At 41.4% G+C, this 23712-nt stretch overlaps 1 protein-coding gene across 8 annotated transcripts in view; it reads left to right on the top strand.

The window, feature by feature from the left end:
• Positions 1–23712, top strand: part of LOC111248386 (epithelial splicing regulatory protein 1-like) — a 62499-nt gene that overhangs the window by 1761 nt on the left and 37026 nt on the right. For 3 of the 8 annotated variants that reach the window (XR_015325226.1, XR_015325233.1, XM_086985635.1), the window contains exon 2: positions 14709–15417. The exons of 1 other annotated variant lie outside the window; for it this stretch is intronic. Coding sequence is in view for 1 of the 7 variants with exons in the window: in XM_086985635.1 (XP_086841761.1) it covers positions 15289–15417 (129 nt within the window). In the remaining 6 variants the exon portion in view is untranslated. Of the gene's footprint in view, positions 1–5442; positions 5846–10330; positions 11269–14708; positions 15418–23712 lie in introns of those variants that run through there. 4 more of the 8 variants (XR_015325229.1, XR_015325227.1, XR_015325228.1 and 1 more) reach the window with 4 other exon arrangements.

Here is a 23712-nt window from a genome sequence, read left to right as displayed (position 1 = left end):
TGACAAGGCAGGTTTCAATTTTTATCGCCAGCCGGAGAGCGATTAGGTGAGAGAATAGTATCAATCTGAGGAGCAATCAAGCTCTGTGGCAGTGTTGAATAGGTTCGGACGTAAGACGATAGCAGAACTTATAACGGACATCTGCTACTATCAGGTATTGATCGAAAGTGAAAAAATGAATGCCTTATCTCCTTACGATAATAATAGTGAACCACTGGCACTGCAGTCTAAAGCACGCGTGATGACAATACTAAACCTTATCGTCATGCCGGAGTCACATCTTCGGTTGAGCGAAGATTAGCTCACACCGGTTGTGATTTAATCCCACACCCTAAATTGGGGGAACCTAGTCCACGATCAATTTATTTCAAGAAGCCAGAGATCCGGAAGTTTCCACTGGGAACGTGAATCATAAGTACACAGCTGTCCAAAAACTGTAATATATATATGTATATATATATATATATATATATATATATATATATATACATATATGTATATATACGAGCGAACATGATATATTCGATACGCCGGAACAAGTGTGCAATAAAACAAAGTAGAGTACTTTTAACAGAAATTAGAAAATCATGATTTTAGCGCAACTGGTTCAAAAGCTAGTCAGTATCAAGGTCTGCCGGTTTTGCGCTGTAACAGCTTAGTAGATAGAAAAAGCTAAATTCAAACAGCTCTGCCATGCGACCGTATTCTTTATAGGACGGTAGTTCGCTATGGATGTATGGCGTTTCGATAATTTACACGAAAAAGTCGAAATTTCGCCTGATGCTTTTTCCACTGCAACGGATCACGTGTAGGGAAAAATCGGCATAGCATTGCCAAGGTCAAAGGCTAAGCGCTATGAACAATGGTTCAAGTCAATAAATTTGACCTTTTATTGTCCGTGTTCCTTCCAGCTCTTAATAATTATTAAGTTCAAGTAACATTCGTTCAAACATACAAATAGCGTTAGTCTGAAGAGACTGAGACCAACCCAGACTTACCCATGTAAGTAAAACACAATTACTATAGAACAATAGCCCAAACTATCACAAGCGGTGCTAACAAAAGTTGAATACTTTAGGGCTTTTTATGCAGCTTATGTAAAATGGTAAAAGGTCCCATTGCAAAGATGGCTGAACAAATAGAATTGTGTGTTTATTATTAAGGGGATATGTGAAAAGCCGGCAATGGCAGAAATCAGATGTAGTTTGATCTGTGACGGATGCGTACGGTAATTTAGGCGTTACATAACAGCAAAACGCATGTAACTATGAAGCAGTAAAAGCTATTGAATACTGGATATTCGAAGAGATTTTCAAATGTCCAAAACTAATAAATTCAACAATTAAGTCTAAGTATTGAAATGTAAACATGTAGACGTTCAATGTTTTGATATGTTATATACAGCCATTATTGAACATAGAACAAAATAAAGAAGTATTTTGGCTGATTGAGCTCGGCATGGGACGAAGATGTTCCTACCATTTTTCAGCCACCACTAAGCGCGTACTAGATTTTTTTGTTCTACATTACCATGGTTGCTAGTCTTCTGTAAATATGCTATTATTCTATGCAGGACCGTACATTTTTACAGTATCATCACCCAAACAATGAAGGGAATCCACCTCAAATCTCTGTGCTTTGTACCCTGGTATTTTACTGGAAAAAAGCAAGTTCAGAAGCAATCATAATATCGCCTGTAAATAGAGAACGCATTCTATACTTTCTTTGATAGCAAATTACTGTTGTAGAAACTTGTTTCTAATTTGACCGATTTAAAACAAATAAGTTATATCACCATGCGATATTCAGTATAATAGAAAACGTCTCATATTATTTTTAGTAATTGTTGAAGATATGACCACGAACTGGGTGGTATGTTATCTGTTTATAGTGACGTGAGGTTTCGTGATTTTTTCAAAGTAGGTGTCTTTCCTCCTATTGACTTTAAGATTACCTTAGTTCGGCATTAGTCAATAAAATTATACGCCATATATATATATATATATATATATATAGAGTAGTAGATCCTGCATGTCAAGTTGTTCACGCTGTCATCTGTCGGACGTTCGGCTTTGTGGGAAGTTCGACATATTAAACATATATTTGCCACCTTGGACTTGCGTCTACTAAATGAGACTTTTCTTTGGTTGGCGTTCTCCCAAGTTGGAATCACCAGTATAAATTTTTTTCGTATAAAATTTCGTGCCGACTTCTTATAGGTAATGACACATTGGGTTGTGTCGCCGATTGACTGCGACATGAAGAATGTAGGTTTGAAACATGCTTGAGGTGTGGAAGCCTCAATGTACCTAGTCCGTCCCTTTGCGTTCAAAGGGAATATGGCCATGGAGCAGAAACAAGATGGTGTAGAGATCCGCCTTCTTTTTTGCCATTGTAGAGCATCTACAGTCCAATTAGTAAATCAGTCGATGCACAAACCATTGAAGAAAACATTGCTGCAATCATAAACAATACACAGGAGTATTTCTGTTATCCTAAATAAGCGTATATATATATATATATAGTTATTAAAAATGAGAACGGGCGATTTTTAGTCACAATGTAAATAAACCCCCCTTTCTCGAAAGAAGGAAAATAACCCTTTTATGCTTCGATTTCCACCAATTGAAGCAAAAGATGATGTTCGGCTGTAATCAACTACGTCTGTCCCAGTTTAACAAGAGCATCATCATATTAAGCTTGAGTTAAGGCATCATTGAGATTAAACAGCCAGAGTAAGAATTGAGGCGTGACATAGAAAAGGCTTAAATTCTAGAGCTAAATATACTTGAGCTTTGCGTGTCGTAAAAATGTATATGCTTTTAGATGTTAGCAAAACTAATCCGGATAAAGCATGGCTTTAAAAATACGTAAAAGAAGCTAGGTTTTCCAGCGAGTTTTTTAATCGATTGCAGAAGATCTTGCTTCAATCTAGTGTCACAAAGTGGTGACTTATAATGGCATTGGGGCTACGAGGAGGTTTTTTCGAAGAAATTCAATCAATTACTACGAAATTTCGCTTACGTTAAAAGAAACTTGCACTAAGTTTGAAGTTTTTTGTGCGAAGAAAAATGATGCTCATAAAGTAAGTGGCCGTAGTAGGGCCATTGTAACCAAATTTTTCGATAGAAACGTCTACGATATGGGCGAGTGGCAGTGAAATGAATAGGTATTTAAAAATGAACACTGAGCCTTCTTACTACAAAGAAAATATTGAATAATGGCATTTTAGGATGCCTAGGTGCCACTCGAGTAGATCTCTTAAACGTTGCAAGCCCGCAGCCTTATCACTTTTAAAATTACAAATTTTAATTTCGCTCAGAAAATAAAATTTAATTATTACGTCCGAACGCTGCTTGGCACTATCTAGGTACGCTTTAATATCACATCCATCACATTTAAACGATCCGAACCCACTTTCAGGTTGAAAATGTGCCCAATAATGCTCCTAACACTCTTGTGAAAGGATGAGCCCCACAATGACCTTTCACTGAGACAACATGGCACTTCAGTTATGCAATAGCCTGAAGTGCATTACATTGGCATCGAGCGGTATATACGAAGAGGTAGATTTGTATACCAACTACTCAGGCATATTATGTATTCTGCTCACTTTACTAAGAGCTAGATCACTTCTTTGATTCGGTGAAAAACCCTATACTAAGAGAAGTGACCAGTTGTTGTCAGTTACCGACGCAACATGCTTCAGTGAAGTTGCGCACTTCGGTCTGCAAAAAATTAAACAGTCTGAAGAAATATCCCATTTCTACAGTTTGCGAAAACACAGACCCTACCATTTTATACCAGAATACCACATTGACTAGGAACTTTCTAACCTGGTATTTTTCGAAATGCTTAGGTTGTTCGCTCGTCAGTATATGCCGAACCGTTTCGTATCTGCTGAAGCATAGTGCTACAATAATATTTAACTCTATAAATAATGTTTCGGTATTATTTAACAAACCTGTTAGCATCTCAGAAAACTATAGTACGCCATCTTTCCAATATGGCAGAAATGAATAGCTATATTAGTGCCCGCTTACCTTATTTATAGGAACTGCTACCGTTAAAAACCGTCCGTTTGATAGGACAGCTCGTCTAGAATACATGCCTATGCTGTCACTAGCATTTGCTACTTGCCTTTTTGTACATGTACTGACAAACAGCGGTCCGATAGAAGTACAGAACGTGAACCGAAGTAGTTCGCCCTGGTACCTCTCATAGGATATTCTAATAGGCTTGAATTCATCGAAAAGATGTTGAAGTCAACTTACAATTAGCGATCTATTGAAAAACAAAAGTGCCTCACGCACTGGCTCTAGGCCTCTACATACATATAGAAAGAGATCCAAGAGCCTCTAGTACTTCACTTTTCCATTTTCGAACCAGATAACTTTTTTACGCTGTGGGGGAAGTAGTCTTTCGTCGATCGTTATTTTCCATTTTACGTGCAGTAACAAGAAGATCCGTTCCATCTCAATAAAATATCAGTTTCGTCCAACCTACCCAATTATATGCGCAAATGATCTTAACCTTCTAATTACTTATTTCTGCACGTTCTAAATAGCGCGCCGCAACCAACAGCATACACAAGTTACGTAAATTACAGGGCTTTGCAAGTTCACCTATTTTTTAGACACATAATATTGCTATGATTTTCTTAAGAAGCTACCCCAGTAAACAATTTACGAATTACATAAACTTTAAATGACTGTTTCAACTCGTCAAGATTACAAGGGCTGACGTAAGTATTCTCTTAGACCTGTATGCCATTACGGTACCATATACAAAGCGTTCTAAAGTGGCGATAGCCCATTTGTATTTAAAAGCGGCGATGCCTTTCCATATTTTTGGTCCGTTTTATCAGCTGGCCAGGGTCAAATTCGTGTATGAATTTCTGGCAAGATGTCGCACTTGGTGCAACGAATTGTTCGTTCAGCCATTTGTTTGACTGTATAACATGTGAACATTTGTCAGGTGAGCAGTGAAAGTCTATCTGTGTTCAGTGCCGTACCATTGGTGCTTCAGACGCCATTTCCTAGTTAGTCGCTGATTCGGTTAGCCGTCAGCTACGGTCGAAGAGAATGGGGCGACTACAGCCGTGTATACATAGGCACAATAGGCTTCGCGCGAACGGACGGCCTCCGCTTGAACACCTCGGCTGTCGGTGTATAGCTATCTTCTATCCGGCAGCTTTAAGCGGCGAACTTCGTATCCGTTCATTGTCCGTCTAGTGGGTTCTCGCGTCAGCTAAGAGTGCCGTTTGGCGTAGGGGGTTTGATGAGAAATAAAGTGGGAGAGAAGAATAGTCGATATTAGTAGACTGAGATGGGAGATCGCGGTCTGGCCGGATCGCCGGAGATATTCACAGAAAATTTTGGGGTAGCGCTTCTGCTATTCGGCGATGAGTGACTTCAATTTAACAACGTGGTTGCCCTCTCAGTTCTTATGTTACGGATCGTCTAAAGCGGCCAGTGGGGTCCCCAACTGGATGAAACCTCGTCGGCGCCATCGACGTGAACGTCAGGGTAAAAATAGATCGAAAAGAGTAATCCACTCTAGTCGCTCGTGTTGCCCACTTACCACATAGCGTTAATATCGTTAGTTGCATCTTTGTATTTGGTCAATTATCGGATAACTGTATGCGAAAGTGGACTGGTAAAACATGCCACCGATCACTTTGAAAAATTTCCTCAAGCTGAACCGTTAGTGCTTGGATGCAAAAGCTGCTTCAAGGTGCATCTGGGTGCCCGACAATCTGCTTAGAAGATCAAGGACTAAAAGTGTGTTTTGTGCAAGGAAACATACAGATTACAGTGTAAAGTTTCTCGGATGGTTAATTAAGGTTAGACACCTTGAGAATCTACTAGTGTACATTTATTCTACTCATAATAAATTAAGACGACTTCAACCAAGTCCACGCATATGATGCAAAAAACGGATAGCTTAAATATAAACGAGAAAGATGTTCAATTATTGTGAGACAAACGTTTTTCTAGCATACACGACAGGCACATTGAAGTCAGATAGTGCATCCACGGCCGTTCAAATGGTAACAGGAAGATGTTCTCGAATGACGTTCAAGTTAGACAACATGAACGTTGAACAAAAAGAAGGTTTTCGTTTGCCCTAGCCATTAATTTCAACTTTTGTCGCTTCTATAGCGCGAATAATCTCTGCTTAAAATGGCTATGTAGAACATCGAATATGTCTTTTACCTAGACAAATCATTGAGTTCTCGTAGCTTATGAGAACACAGACTTCCATCAGCTGCTAGAGGCGCGTGCTAAAATTCCGGTTCAATATGTATCTTAGATATAGAGAGATGTTTCTGTTTTGCCGACACAGTAAGATGTCGTAGATCGTAGAGCGGTTTGAGTTTTGGTCAAACGTTAGCCAAGTGATTTTTTCCCAATGCCGTTAGCTGAAGGTGATGGCAGAGACGGTAGTCTTCTTTCTAAATTATCAAGGTAAAAATGAATGAACTCAAATCAAGCACAGAAACTGTCCTATCGAGTCACTGTTACCAAGATCCTCTTCAGCTTTTGGATTAACGAACTTGGCAGGCCATATTCTGCCTTTCGGTTTGACCATCTAGTCGAGCTTCATACGAGATGTGATTTGGTAATATACTATAACTAACATATCTATCACAATGACTTCCCACTTCTAAAAGCATCAAAGTTTTTGTATCGTATCTTACAATAGATCATTGGACCCAGCTCGGTTCATGGAAAAAGCCTAAGACTTGCAATAAATATATACAGAGATATGGTTGTCGCTTTCACGTTAGACACCAGATTCTAGTAATTTTGATTTGCTCATATGTATAGCGTGTACCGTCAAACCGATATAGTTTTGGATGCATTTGTATAAACACTCACTTCTTGTAAACCCCTTCATTTTGACATATCTATATACAAAGAACGTCTCAGTAGTCTACTTCTAAATTCGACCTGAACACTGTTTTGTGACATGCTGACGACATCACTCACGTTCAAAGGCTGTATACACTGAAACATATACAGTGAGAACAGGTCGAGATGTTCCTTCGGCCTGATTGTCTACTAACTATTCATTGCTATGAATAGTTAAGATCTCCTTTCTCTCATTTCATGTGCCGCACTTAAAGGTTTCTTCAAGTAGTACTTCGTTTTGCAATCTTATATTTTCGGGTAGTAAATTCTGTTGCTTAATAATAAATATCTAACGAAGCACTTTCGTAGTTCTCGCTGTAGGCGCAAGGGTAAAAAAAAATCTAGTATTTTATCGAAAGATTTAGCATGTCGACAAGGTTGGCATTGGGTTGAAAAAAGTTACCAGAAATTTCACTCATTAGGCCGGCCCTTAAATCACGATAGGCCGTCAGCAGTTGAGCAGCCGACAAGAAGAGAGCGTCAGCAAGCGTGCAGGCTCCTGGAGCATTCACTACGAATAGCTTTCGTATTTGTTTGTTTTTTGTCATAATGAAAGAAGGGTGGCTTCTTTTGCGAATCATCCGAGAAAAAAATAAAAATAAAATAAACTATTTCATGTTGCGACTCCAAGCTTTCTCTCTGTCCCGTGAGCTAGCTCATAACAGCAACTAAACCTCCGACCGCGGCATTTTTAAAACAACTCAACAATCATCGCGACCGTGTCGCACCGGTTACCAGTTGCAAGCGCATTGCCTTGCGACATAATGATTCTTCACGTAATGCAAGCTTGTTGAAATATGTGCCTTGAGAGTATATAATACGTAGTTCCTTGTGGGTCGCTGGATAGTGTGAAGGATCGAAACGCAAAATAGCCAGAGTCCTAGATCTCCCAAGTACTACATAAATTGTCCTTCGATTCAGCGAAAAAAGACTCGCATTTGTAATTAAGTCTCATCTTAACAGGAGCTAGATGAATGGCTGGCAGTTATTTCTCTAACGTGCACATGTCTAAGCATATCGTACAAATACCGTAAACAAAAGAGATGCATAGGATTTGGACCAATCTGTGTTAGTGGGGTCTAATTTGGTTTAAATAATGATAGTGCACGGTAGAGGCAGGTCTTACGTTCACACAACTCGTACCAACAAGCACGGAAGTGCGTTTCCCTGCGATTGATACTAGAGATGTGGCCTTTGCACGTTGATCGGATCGCCAAAGCATGATCGGAATGAAGTTTGGGCACCTGGTTGTCGGTTATCTTCGTTGTCCAGTCGTATGGATGAAATTGGCACCAAGAAAGTGACTGTTAGCCAATCTGCCTGTCTATCTGTCTAGCTGGATCGTTACCGAATTTCTATTGAGCGAGCACTACGACGCCCAGGACGATAAAATGATTGACAGAGGCAGCGAAATATCAGCTTCGTTTCAAGTTTAGTTACGACATGGCGTTGATCGGCGCATTTTTATCGCTGTTGGTTTGTTTTACTTTTTTCTGTCTTGTTATTGAACGCTGCTACCATTATGGTGTCACTGTGACTGCCATAAAACTAACGGAGTCGTCGATGCAAATGGTCCGCAAAGTTACTGCTGAAGTGAGATCTGGGTGTGCGCGACTTTAGAAACTTCCTCTGTTCGATGCGGCCTGATGTGCACGCGGTGTACAACAGTTTTTGAGCGTCGTTTGCGATAGCTCGTCGGTACGGCTCACGCCGCGCTAAGTTCTCTTGTTCCTGCCGCGTTTCCCCTTTTCTTTCGACGGACATGAGTCGTTATCGTCATCGCTGCTGTTCATGTTGGTCAAGCAAGCAAGCAAGCAACGCTGGGCGGGGCAAACGATGGCCCTGTGCCTTTGATGGCATCGTGAACGTGAATTTTCTGTGGTGGTCATCAACTTTTGGACACCTCTAGCAACTTCTCTCTGTTGTGTACGGTTTCGACCATCATTTGGTCTACCTTACCATAAAATTTATTCCATCCGAACGTCAACGGAACATTCGGTTCAGCTCCGGAGTGCAATGGCAAAACGCTTGTTAAACGTGCAATGTCTGAAATTTCTCTCGAAGAGGGAGCTACGCCATCAACGTCACTCGCTCACTTACTAACATCAGCCGTAGCAACAAAAGTTGTTATTGTAGCAATTGGGTTGTACCGACGGTCGACAGTCAGAAAAGCAGACCCAAAGTCTACGTAGTTGTTGCGTTCAATGGCAGAGGCAAACGAACTGAGACCAGCCCTAGCGAATGCTACAGATGAAAGAATGATCGTTTCCACTATTAACAAAAGCTACCTGAGACAGCTTCAGCTAACGACTTAGAGCAAAACTATTTCGGACAAGCGCTGCTCGTTTTTTTCTCTCTCCTTATTCGCAACTATTATATAAAATACATCAAGCAGAGCGAAATAACACAAAATGTAAATTATCAAACGACCTAAATAGCAACGCTCAAACCTAATATACGTGCCAGTTGAATTGTCACAGAAAGACGTCTAAGGATAGGATTCGGACATTAACGCCTGCTTGAAGCTTTCGAAAGTGCTATGTCCTCGGATCGTTCGCTGTTTTGTACAATTGAAGTCTCTAGAATTTGGCTCTGCTTGTTTTACCGACGATTTATTGAATGTAAACGTTCTTTTTTTCCTTTTAATGGGACTATTCTGTTCGATTGAAGATCTTGTTTTGCTGCCCATAGTAAGAATTGTGATCAACAAATATTGGGGTGTCAATTTGTGTGCGGCAACGTTGATGTTCGTAGCCGGCGAAGTAGAGAAGCAGTCGTCGAGGCGGCGGCGAACGCTTTTGGGAACGGCGTGTCGCAAGGATGTAGTAACTATGGCGCTAGCAGCACCACGTTGGCTGGCAAAGAACTAGTCGCCATTTGCTGTTATGTAGTTGTAGTAGTTAAAGCAGCCGCAATGTTGGCGTTGACCCTCTCCGTTGGTGCGACGAGGCTGCCGTTGTTGCGCTCGCCGTGCACTCGCGTCTTCGTCGTTGCCGTCAGCGTCATCGACGTGCCGTCGCTGCTGTCGCCGCCGCCGCCGCCGCCGCCATCGCCATCGCGAACATTGAGCGTCGTACGATCCCGAACGGACGGGCCGACGGACGGACGAACGAACGAACGAACGAACAGACAGGAGATTGGCTTTAGCGTCCTACGTTGGCGCACAGGCGCTCGCGCTGAACAGAAAAGGACAGACCAACATATCGACAGAGGGAAACAGAAGAGAAGGAGGGGGAAACAACGACAACGACCGTCACCATCACCAATATTAAATAACAACAACGCTACCGCCGCCGCTGCCGTCGTCGTCGTCGTCGTCAACATCAACGACCGACCGAACGACCGACCGACTGAAACAGTGCCAAGCGAGCGAGCGAGCGAGCGAGCGAAGCCAGGTGCTGGAGGGTCATAGCCCGTCAAATAGCCGCAGCGACGACGGCAGTGGCAGTGGTCGCCGCCGCTGCTGCTGCTGCTGCTGACGCAGGAACAGAACAGGAGAAGGAGACTGTGGCTGCCATAGCAGAACTCAAACGAGCGGACCTGCTGCAGAAACATCATCGTTGTCGCGAATCGTCGTCATAGCAGCAATGGAAACGGCAACCTTAACATACAGAAATGCGCCGATACTGATGGCGACTTCTGCTGAAGCTGAAGCGGCCGCTGCTGTTGTCTGTCTCTCCGTCCATTTGTCTATGCCGGGAAGCAGTAGCGCTGTTACACGGCTACGACATTCAACGTTGAGCTGAGAGAGCGACGTTGAAGCGGCTGCCGCGGTCGTCGTCGTCGTTGTTATCGCGTGTCTGCCAATTGATAGTCGGTCAGCAAGTGAGTCGCGTCAGTTGTTGTGCTCCTTCTGCTGCCGTTAGGACTACCGTCGTCAGCGCGATCACTCGGGATAAAATTGTAAAAGCTAAGCGGACAACTGGCTGGACACGGAACCCGACACATTGCACGTCTGTATGTTGCAATCGTTGTTGATAGTGTAGTAAAACATAATGCAATTAGACAACTTTGTGAAAAGCGACAGAAAGAAATGAGAATAAGGCGATGTGTTTTTGATTCCCTCAAACTTGTTGAGGAAATCCTCTCAGCGAAGTGATAACGTGCAAGAAGTGAAATAATCTTAAGGACGGAAAGGCGCTGCATCGACCGTAGTGAGAGAAAATGACGGGCTGGGAAGTTTGAAGGTGCGCAACATCCGGAGCTCGGTCCTGGTGCCGATCGCCATAAGGTGACAACCTGTCGTCGATACTTCGTTTGCTTTTGGGCAATTCATATGCACGTTTATCAAGAGGTTTTTTTTCCGCATGTCGAGAATCAAGCTGTTCGAGCAATTGATTTAAGTACACAGGTATTGTTTCTCGTATATCTATCTACTTGATATACCCTATCGGAGGAATAGCGTGCCATATATATATATATATATATATATATATATATATTGTACAAGATCGACGACACACACACACACACGGATTTCAAGACAACTAAGTATCATAGTAAGCGTATGTCTTTAAGGATAGAGATAGATTGTATGGTGAACGGTGATTGGGATCTCTGACGGGTAGACTAAGAGTGGAAGTCTTCTGGCTTTATTTAGACATAACAAAATTGGGCTTTTCAATTGCATAGGCATAACAAGCTCGTTATTGAACGGGAGTCCGAAGAGTGTAGTGAAGAACTACATAATTACAAACTAGCAAAATCATAGTGTTCAGTCTTGTCAGATGTGTGACTACTAAAAGCCGATAGCAGATTTCTCCACGGTTCCACGGCTGACCGGTTACACCGCCTACAAGCCAATCTCTCTACATAACGCAATGCTGTAATGAACTGCGATCTTCGTTTTCACAAAGTAGGCAGCTGAACAGCACGGGATTAGCCAGTGGTGTTCAGTCAACTCTGTCATCATAGTATGGCGACAACATTGGTATTAATGGTTGATCGAATGAGTGAATGTAATGGGGCGGCCTATCGGAGCTTATCTATCTAAAATAAAGACACTCAATGCGGCGCTAACAGGAATTCCGCGGAGCAATGGACACGAACGCCGTCTCTGCTTCATTGTACAGCTCGTGTAGCCGGCCGGCAGAAACGAAGAAAAATCTTCCCTTCCTAGCCAATCTTAGCCAAAACTCCCTATTTACTTCACTCTAATGTATAGCGCGCATCTTTCGATATGAATATAAAGATGCTCTGTAAACTAAATCCCGTAGCATTTATCGTTGAAGGCAAGGGGAAAGGACGACACTTCGGTGCACGTAGGCTTCGGAATCTTTCCAAATCTTAACATGTGCTTGTACTCCGAATTCTAATATGGTAACTATCGGCACTATAACGTAGAACGAATTGGTTGGCTTCTGCTTCTTTCTGCCATATAGTTCATGCTCGATTCGCGTCCGTTTTGATTTTATCCTACGGTTATCGTTATGGCCAGAAGGTGGTGCCCGCAGGTGTTTAAGTTAATAACGGCCCCGCAAAAGACCTCGACACGCTTCACTAAACAACAGCCGAAAGTGAGTCGGTGTTTAATGTGTTTCGGAGGAAGCATATGAGCGATTTGCACCAGCCCAACATGTTTCCTCAGCTAAATGTGTGCCGTCAGTGTGCCATGTGTGCTGCATGTGCCCAACTTTAGCCAAGTGGAATGAACTTTAGCGAAGCTCACCCGTTTTTTGAAATTCAACTTTTACCATTACCTACTAAAATAAAAGTTCGTACCTTTTTGAACTCATATATGTCCTATAGTAGTCTTGGGCCCAAGTGAAGGCAGGCATAACAGTTCATTACGTATAAACAAACACTTATGTGTACTAATAATTAGCAAATTTGAAGCCGGCATGTTTTAGTTGCTATTATTGCTTGGAAAAGCGTGAATCAGTGTAGAAGTGTAGGATCTAATGTGTTCTAGTAACAGTACAAAGGGTACGTCAAAGCACAAGACAGCCCCCTAGACAAACCCGAGAAGGGAACGATTGAATCTGTGAGCTGCCTTCTCCAGCGTCCGTTCATACTTCACCCAGGTCGTAAACGCAGCTGTGTCCAACAGTTGTGTTTTTTTTATGGATGGAATAAGGGCCGATTTTCTACAGGGGCCATTAAATACCGTCAGAGTTGCATTCGTTTCATCTGACAGTCCACTCAAAGTCATCACGAAGCCCACTGATAGTGCCGAAGCTGATGTCGTGACAAAATTCGATGTAGAGAGATGGTTTGTCTAATAGTCGGTCAAATCAACCTATTGGCTGTATTAATCTGTAACGTATCAGTATAGATAGCCTATGGCTGTTATGCATATCTTGCCGTAACGGAACGTTTCATTTCGCAGTTTTGTGGAAAGTATCTGTTTCGTGATATTGCTGAAATCGATCACAGCGGCAAAATATCTAGAAGAGAATAGCCCGTCTAGAAACCTGAACTTATCCGACATGTACATACAAACTGCGTAGAGCACTTTTCTTCGGACCATTATGCCTTGAGCGTAGTAACTTGCCCTTCTGTAAAACCCTTAACTTGCCAGCATTTAAAACGTAGATGACACAAAAAAATCTGTCACTCTATAGCAGTAATCGTGGGTCATTTCATCATTTCGACTCTGTGCCCGCTTCAGATCTTGACAGTGCCTAAACGAACATTTATTCTATGGACAACAAACAGCTGTTTGCTTACTCGAATCATGTCGACTTTTTTTTTTATGTGCTTTTGATAAGGTAAGCATACGTTGACGGCAAAACGTGTTCCTAGGAAAGAAATATTTACATTATAAACGAGCACAAAAATAAATATAGTCGCAGACGAACCTCGAGAAGAGTCGCTATCTGCAACTCTGATATGAGCAAATCTGATAACCTAAGTTGTTTTGTAAAACTATAATAAGTATAATAAATAAAACGATATTTCAATATATCGATTAAGTGTAAGAACGTTATCATTGTGTTATTGACCTAAGCAATTTCCTCTGCCTGTAACAATGCTTAGCCAAAAGGCTGTATTTCCTTATAGATCTAGATGAAAAGTATAGGATTATAACGACTTGCGAGACCGCGTATCAGATATTTGGCATCGAACATCTATATACAAGTGTTTATAATAATGTTTATGCGATGAATCCTTTGTAAGGCAGCACACGTTACTACAGTACGGGTATTTTTTTGGGCTCATACTACATTTAGATTCCCCTATTCGTCTATCATTGTATCACCATGGCTATGCCGTTCATGTTGTGATTTTTTCATAACCTCTTCACGAACACAAATTTAAACTTACTACTAAGTGAAAGTTTAACGTAATAAGAGAGAGAGAGAGAGAGGGGGGAGGGAGACTGACTAATTAACATATACGATGTGGCGTTTAAATACTGATGTATCAGTGTGTATGTTGTTATGATCGGGAACATATAGCATCTGTCGAACTTCAAGACAGATAAAAACACGCTGCTTTATTAGAGTATATAGGTCGCTATAATAGAAATCCAACGGTCCATTTTTTACATCGTAGTTCGAAGGTGGTATATACGGCAAGTATTATAATGCGTTTTTTTTTTCATTTTATACTCATTTTCTATCTTGGCAGTCTGTGTATACAAACAATGTTTGGTGTCCCGAAAGAGGTTATTGGACTTTCAGCCATCTTTTCGTGACTCCTTCAAGTGAACAAAAAACATTTCACGTATTTTACAATAGATGTGCGCGTATGTCTGCCGTTTTCCCTTTTTGCTGGGGAAAGCCATTGTTTTTCTTCTTTATAAGTTTTTCTAAGTTTCGTGTGCAATGTGTGATGTCCCTTTCACAGGGTGGCTTGGTGGTAATTTGGTGATGCGTGATTGATGTTAACGGGTCTCATCTTATGCTTGCGCTGCTCCCTCTATCTCTTGAATCGAATAGAAAACTATCATCATGGTCATAGTGAGGCCGGTGCTAGAATAGATCAGAAATTCTAAAAAAATCAAGCAAAACTACCTGTTAGTGCCTTCATTGATCTTTCGCGCACCGTTAAGGAGGAGAATGGTATGCGAAACGTTGTCGGTGGTGCAAGCGCTTGATGAACTTTGAGGTGAGCGGTGAGGTTCGGTACGGTACGTTGAGGTGAGGTGAGGTGAGGTGAGGTGCAGGAGCTCGTCAGCCTGTTCCGCGTGTGATGACAAGCAAATGGTTGGTGAGGTGAGAGGAAAAGAGCCAACTTAGTGTGCACCTGGTAATTGAACTTTGTGCAGATCTAAAGGAGGAGCGAATAAAAGGGGCTTAATTCAAAAAAATTTACTTGGTGTTGGTGGGTGGTGCCACGAGTGTTTGAAGTTAAGGTGTCAGGGGCAACGAAGTGTCAGCTGGGCGTGTATCTGTAAATACGAAGTGGAAGAAAGCAATTAAACACAATGGAACATCCTCGCTATGCTGTGCTGCTCTGGGCGGTGACGGCGGGCAGTCAGGGTGAATCTCTAGGATCGGACGAGACTGACACGGTAGCTATTGGATGGTGTGTCGTAGACCTCGCCAATATAAAGGTGAGCGAATACAAGCGCAAGATTATTTTCGCCATTAACGACCCCATGTGTCAATTGAAGCTTTGCCCAAAACATACTGATAGCAAAAATGTCACATCAACATGTGGCACTAAGCATGCCATATTTTAAATATTTCAGTGCTATATTATTTTAGAGTACGAGCATAGGGGTGTATTGCTACCGGAAACAAGGTAGAAACTAAGAAAAAACTTACTTAATGAATTCCATATAGATATATACGCGGTCCATGTACGTATTAATAAGGCTCAATTAGTTTGCTATTCATAAAAGTAACTCTATTTTGGTCATCTGTGTAGTTAATCGTTAATAGTTCCACACGAGTGTTCCATCCGATGTGGTAGAACTATTTCTAGCCGTTGCAGAGCTAAATGGTAAAGCTGAAACTAACTGATATAGCTGGTTTGGTCCGCTGGAAAACTTGGGCGCATTGCGGATGCGTTCGAGCAATGACGAAATCCTGCGTTTCAAAGAAGACAATTTACTTGATAGAAGGGCATTCTAATCAGCGGTGCCGGATCTTAGGATATATACATTGTATCGTATGGACAAGTGGAACTAAGCAAAATAAGCCTTTCTCGATCTTATTAGTACATATCACGAGCCAGTTTTCACCTCTATTTAGTAAAATAAGTTAATACCGATCATTTTAATAAGGCGTCTATTCACTTTCCCTATTATAGCTTAACTGTGACGGTAACGTGCCTGGCTATCCTAGTTCAAAAAACGTGATATTGTTCCTTGTATAATAGAGACCCGAAACACAAGCGTGTTGTAGAGCAATAGCAATTTGACCGAACGCTAGTTCGAAAAATGAACCAGCGAAGAAGATGTCAGGGGAGTGAAAGTGGTTCTTTGAACTAGAATTCGTCTATCGGCTCCAATTGACAACTTCGGCTAGAAATCCGATTTATCTTCAGTAGGTCTTCGCCTTTTTGCAGCCGTATCTCTATAGTCCCACTCGTCTATGCCCAATCTGTTGCACTGCCCTTGGGCTTATTATTACATAGTCATACGTAGTGTGAAAACATCTCAGATTGTCATTACAGTAGCATCATTGAAGGAAGCAATTTCTACCCAGGAGCACTTTTCACAAACGAATGTTTGTGTTTTTACCAAAATCAACGTGCTTTTCTTCTCAAGTATTAATACTAATATGTCTCATTATAGGCACGTCCAGGTTACTAAATAATTCCGTAGCTGAACACTAGACTAGTAACACGATGCTTAAATAGGAATATCCTGCCTGAGTAGCAAAATCAGCATAGACTCAAACTTTCCTGATCAACTACGTTGTCTGGCGTTTACGGTGAGTAAGTTCTGGCAGCAGAAGTGTTCCAATTCGATTACCAAATTATTTGTAATCGATCTTGAAAAATTTACCATAACCTGTCAGGCGGACAAGAATGGCAAACAACGAAGGCTCAAAATAATCAATAAATTCCTGTAAATTTGGGCCTGATGGGATCGTTGTTTGTTTATTACTAGTGCTACTGCGCATTTATGCATTACTGTTAAAGAAAAATTAGACGTATTATGATGGATTCAGTAACAGGACAGATTCTGTCCTGGATGGTTAGCGAGATAGGGACAGACGTGTTTCCTCGCAGGTGTTCTCTTAATTACTTAACCCGTTTGTGTACTAAGCGACAGAGCTGTGCGTTACAAATTGGACCGTGCAAAAATTGTCTCGTCGTGCTGTGGCTGAGCCTGAAATGTTTGCGATTATTGCAAGATGTTGAATTATAAATCAGCAAAACTTGTCCCTGGCGCCGTCCTGCAGTGCTCGACAAGAGGACTACTTAGGGAAAGACTGGCGTCACTCGCACACAATTAAAGAAAAAGCACTTTAAGGATGTCTACACCCCAAATAACTGTAATCTTCTCTAATAATTACCCCCTCCCTTTTCTTCCAGGCAATCAATCTTTAATAAAAAGTTTGATAACAGTTGTCATTGTATTGGCGAACCAATCGTATGCGGTCTAACCTGTAACATCATTGATTGTCTGAATCGCGTGGAGACATGTTACAATTCAACACAAATTGAATCCGAATTGAATTAATAAGCTCTGCGTAACCGCTACAAAATTTGCTCAGAATCAGATGTAAAGCCTTTCGATTACCATGGCAACTCTGTCGAGAGACTTAGTGAGTTAGGTATCAAAGATATAGGGTTAAAATTTTCGAAATATCATTGACATCTACGATCTTGAGGTAATCATGAATTTGGGTATTGCTCGAGTAACCAACAGCTTGCATCTTTGGCACCTGTCTCAATTTGACATATTTTAATTACAGAAACACTTCGAAGCTATGCAGGTAACTGGTCTAAGAAATGCCACTATTAACAGCATAATAAATATAGTATTATTAAGTCTGCCATTCTACTAATATCTAAGTTAGGAAAGAATTTAACATAATAATGATAAGAAAACAAGAAAAAAAAAAATGCATACATCTCGCTATTGGCTTTTCGGTATAGTACAATTGAATTATCGTTGTAACTTTTGTGTTGGTCAAGCTCATTTGTTCTGCTTAGTCGTTGTCGTAATCTCCAAGGTAACTATTATGTTAAGGTAATACGTACGGCGTTCATGACAAGATAAGCTTGCCCTATTTACCCTTATCAAAATGGGAATTTTCACCGTAGCCGATTAGCGTTTAATACGCTTCCAATTAGCGACCACGGAGAGTTCTAATAATGTCTAAGGTTACTCGGATCGAGTCTTGGCGATACCTACAATTCAAATTGTAATAAGTTTATAGCCTTGTATATTTTAACCCATCACGAGTTAAGTTTATCGGTCAGCCTTAAGCGCTTAACGCTACTTCGAGAAACCTATCGTATCATGTTATTACTGCGGTAGTTCGCAGCTTTAACGAAAAGCCCGAAAGGGCGTGGATGGCGTTTAAATAGTGGACGGAAAGTAACTCATAACTGAAACATGCCTTCTTTTCTAGGGATCTACTTAGCGGTGTATACACGCCTAAGAGATGCTAGCTGCGATTGTGGTGAATCGTGTCTATAGCTGAAATAGCCTTCAGTTTGAAGTGTCCATATTTGATCTGACAAAACATCGAATGTAAGACCTCGCAGGCCCGTCATTCGATCTTCCCCTGGCGTTCCGTTAGTTCTAAAATTTGTCCGAGCTACTGATATCGAGCCAACACGCGGTTAAATTTAATCAGTATTTTCAGCAGTGAAGACTTTTCTTAATTTTATAACAGCATTAATGAACAGACGCATGTACCCCTTTGGATCTAATGGTCGCCGCATTATAGAATTACCTCGATTGTTACGAAAGCCCGATTTTCTGCATATTCTGCTGTATCTTCGCATATATTTTTGAACCCTTTAAGACTGGGTTAAGTTCTTATTTTTGTAAATAGTTTGCTCCACATTTCAGGACGCAAACACCTGTGACGTTGCCACAATAGGTTGAAATAGATAATTAAAGGTTTTCTTAAGAAGCTTCGATTATACAGGACCCAGTATGACGATACATAACGAAGTGTAATAGAAAAGATCACATCATTCTTTTTTTCCATTTTTGCAAGAATCGTGTAAAGATGCATGGTTTAGCTCAGTTATTTTACATCGGTTATATATATGTGCACACATCGAGAGCTGATTGCAGACTGGTTCTAAATATGATGTATTACTTAGACATGATGTTTGATGCAAGTCTATATGATGATCGGTTATAGTTGTAGGGGACCTATCGCTACACAGAACGTTCTGGAGTGTTCCTCAGCAGCGGTGTCGCCGGGCAGGGTAGTTGTCACGGTGAAGCTTGCGACTCGACTCATATGGTTAGTGCCGCAACCATCTTCTGCTCCCCAGCCCTGGCCATCTTTTCTTCGCTCCGAAGACTTCGGCATGCGCAGCCGCTGAAGTCAATTCTCCAAGTAACTTCGTTTGAAATGTCTTCGACATTGAATAGATCCGTGTCGTTGGTTGGATTCGCCGTGGCGCAGTACCGTGGCGGTGCAGCGGTAGCCGCTGATCGCGTCAACGACGCTGGTAAAAGCTGCGTGGTGGCGTTACGCCTGCGCCAAACAACCCCACGGGGCTACCGTTGCTACTGCTGCTCTGTTCAAGGCTGGAAAACACGCACGACAGGCCCGGCGTTGCCGAACGCTCGTATCACCCAATAAGCGTGTCATAGCCATAACAACGACATCACCAATGACAAGATAGCAACAACGATAGAAACAGCGATAACAACAACTTTTCGCCCAACAAACTCGACAAAATGGAGCGCACGGCAAACATACAGTAATGCATACAAGCAGCGGTCATATGCTACAATAAAATAGATTCTATAGTCTGCACCGGTGTGCATGTGTACTTCTCAATGACAAATCTGTTTTCTCTACTCTACGATGTAGATAGACTAGCCTGGCTGGATCTACTAGCAGAAACAACCCCCGCAATAGTAACTCATACCACATTAGTGGAAAGCAGGAAAATTCGATGGCTTAAAACGATGACAAACCTTTTTGATGACGGCAGTAATAACAACAATAATAATTTCCTTAGGCCAATTAGTCATGATGGACTATCTTCTCGAATGTATCTTGAATTCAAGTAGATGAACGCTTGGCTCTTTCATAGTGTTCAGTTACATTTACTGAGTGTTTTTTTCTTTGTCTTCCGGCAACGAGATATATTTCGACAAGCGATTAAGCTGCTAGATGGGACAGTCACGGAGTTAGGACAAAGGACGCCAACGTCTGATCAGGGCCTGTCCAGTCATCTGGTAGTTAAAACGATTGCTTGCTCTAATAAGTAAACGCCAACTACTTACCGTTCGTCTGTACCAGTTCATATGGACATAACTGTACACGATCATTAGAACGATAAGAAGAAACTGAATCAAATGTGTGGGCTTATGAGAGAAAATCGCTCCCTTTTCGCGACGCCTAATCCTTACAAGTATTTAAAGTGTTTTTGTCAAAGGTCATCGCTGCGCTAAGTTGACGACAATATAATGTGTGTATGATGTATTTGGAAACACGTCAAGACTACAGGGTCGGCTTATCGTGGAGCAATGCTATAGATTTTCGCTATTGAAACATGTTGGAAAGGCTGCTGAGTTCGGAACGTGATGCTGTTGAAACCATGGCCAAACGCTCTGGGCTTTAAGTTGCATCTGTATGATTTATTACATTGTTAGAAAGTATTTTCAGTGACGTATATCTTCCAGATTTTTGCGACAATTCAAAACGCAATGGGAAGTTGAACCCCTCACGAAGTGTGGTTTTCCGTTCATTAGTTTTTTCCTTTTATTTACTACACATCAGTTCAGTCTAACAGCGTTCAATTAAATAAGGTATGGCGACTAGGTGAAAAGGAAAACCCTCTCATTCAAGCATTAGGTGATGACGTTAGCACAATTTCGAGAGCAAAAGGGGTTAGTCCGTCCGAAAAGTAAACCATTCATCCGTAGATCGTTAAAAGTGGTCTATGGCAGATGTAGTTAAAATAATTATTTCGAAACAAGTCAGTACCTAAACAAGAGGACTATTGCTGAAATTTCAGAAGAGATTGATTGCTACCGTCAACGCGTATAGAACTGTCCATTTCAGTCCTTTTGTTGTTTCTCGTCGAGTGTTACTCTTATGAATTAATGGTCTACGTTTGCAGCTCAACGAGTTGAAGGTTTCAGAATTGGCTGTTGTTAAAAAGGCTGCACCACATCCGCTCCTGCTGAAAACAAGAATCACATATAAAAATTCATAAACGTTTTTCATTGAATGGCCGCTCCGATCGTTTTAGACGGAAAAAGTTGTAACATACGTTCATCTTCAAGCGATACTCACATCATTTTTTGTAAAAATTATCGAATGAAGCCGGATTCCTGATGAGCGACTGGTTTCATTAATGTATCTACGACTATAATCAGTTTTGTGGGTTGGTTTTTATTGCACCGGCGGGCATGATGTTGGTGTCCGCCACGTATTAGGCTTCCTTCATGAAACAGATCGTAGTCTATATATATATATATATATAAATATATATATATATATATATATGAGGTGAAAGATTAACGTACAGATATTACTACATTTGAGCAAAACTGTATTCAATAAAACTGGGTTACAGAACATTATTTACTTGAACGGACACTCGCAGTAAAAAATTTCGCCGGCAGAGATTTGATTAAAATTATCAGTGAGGAAACGTATATTTTGCCGGTTCGCTGAAAGAGCCACGTATCAAGATGAAACGAGTGCCAAAAAAGAAAATATTAAGATACATAATTAGTATATATCTATACATATCTAAAAGTCTCTATATCTCCAAAATTCTATCGTTGAATGGTTTACTGGCATGTACTAGTAATATTTACTTTATGTATATGGAAAGTGTGACATTCAGTCATTGACACTTAACATATTAATATTGCATATGTTCGTGCAAGTATTTCTCTATATTTTCATTACGATCATTATGTAATTGAATGTACAAACTAACGAACGCACTCACAATAATTATTTCGAATATTACGTCTGCTACTGTGTTAGCAGTGCATTGGATAACTGGTAATTTACAAAATGAGAAAAGTTCGCCTTTTTCAAAATTCGAGCCTCAAGTACATACGTCTCCTGGTAAAGTCGGTAGACACTTTTTTAAATTTTTAAACCAATTCTAGAGATTACTAACCAACCCCTGATGTCCTTGCTTTGCTATTTACCGATTGATAGGTAGTAGGTTAGGCCCATTCGACGTACACAGTACATTCTGCTATTGTTTATTGTCATTCTCGCACATGTCCAATATCCGAATGTGATGTCGTCCTACATTGTTAAGTCCTTAGCATGTTCGTTCCTCTCTGTAGAGGCCATCATTTATATGCCGCTCTATAGGTCTCTGCTTAATGTTGTCATGATGTTGTCAATCGAGTTGCGTTGTTGTGATTGTGGACAACAATTGGACAGTGATCATAAAACAGCAGCAAACGACGTCTTCGGGAAGCCGCTTTTCGACCATCGACCCCACTTTTGGCGGAGCAACTTCGGTTGAGATATTCTGCTTTTTCTGTTCTGTTCGCTAGAGTGGATCCTCTAGTTGTTCTGTAGTAACCGTTTCATCTACCAGCACCACATGATCGTGAAAGCTCTATAGACGCGTTGCGCAGCCAGCAACAGCACTTCAGATCAGTTCAGTCCCCCTCTTTTTTGGCTCTTCTCTTGTTTCTGTGTGCCGATGTGTATGTGCGTGCGTGCGTGCGTGTGTGTTACTCATGAAGTGGCTGCTGGTTGTGCATTCAACGCATGCCGCTATGGCAGTCTGCCATTTCAACTTGCCGTTTTATGCTTCACTTTTGACGAGGCTTTCTTTCGACTCCGTCGGCTGACTATGGGAAGTAGCAGGCCAGCATGTCTGAGCTTTCCGACCCACCGAACAGCGTCAGATACCGAATCAACCGGATTACTGTTAGGGAGGTAGAGGCGCAACGAAGCGAGACGCAACAGCCTAAAGTCCTGCCATGAGATGAGCCGGCGCTTCAAGTGCAGTGCTCTTTTTCGCCGGCAAAGTTTTGAAGTTACTAGACATTATTATGTCTTGGGAATTTGGGGAACATGGCCGGACAACCACTAGGGAAAGAAGAACTATTTGAATGTGTATTATTTGCGTCTCTTTCGTGCGCTGCCTGGTCATTGTTACTATGTTATATGTACTGTCATATCGTATGCATACGCGTTACCATTAAGTCGAATGACCTTTTTCTTGGCGCTTCGATGTTATAATTACACGCCTAACAGGCAATAGCAGCGTTAGTAATAATAAACTTACTTCTAGAAACTAGTTATTGGTAACTTCGTAATACATAAACGCCAGAAGTTATCTTTTATGATCGTACACTGTTTCGCACATACATATTCGTACCCTTACATTGATTCGTATGATGCTATACGAAGATTGCTCGGCGCAAATTGAACGCCTTCCCGAGGTCTATGGACATTCGACCCAGAATACTTTCCCACTATTGGACGATCACAAGGTCTTTAGAGCTACGATCGAACAATCATAACCAGCCTTTTCTGCTATGAGATGCTTCTATTCGGAACGAGTCTGCTGCTGTCAGCAGCTACCGCCGTTCAGAACTTTCTGTTTTCGTCGTGGTGGACGTCACTTGCCAAGAGCTGGGGTCGGTGACCACTTCAAAACTCATCGTAGTCGTTGGTATCGACGAGAGCGATTCTCCAACATCGTTAGATCCCCATGTCCCCCCCCCTTTCCTTCTTTCTTTTTCCCAATATATATA

The sequence above is a fragment of the Varroa destructor genome, unplaced genomic scaffold (assembly GCF_002443255.2).
Source record: "Varroa destructor unplaced genomic scaffold, Vdes_3.0 BEIS01000003.1, whole genome shotgun sequence".
In the NCBI taxonomy this organism is placed as follows: domain Eukaryota; kingdom Metazoa; phylum Arthropoda; class Arachnida; order Mesostigmata; family Varroidae; genus Varroa; species Varroa destructor.
This window is presented reverse-complemented; position numbering and strand designations above follow the sequence as displayed.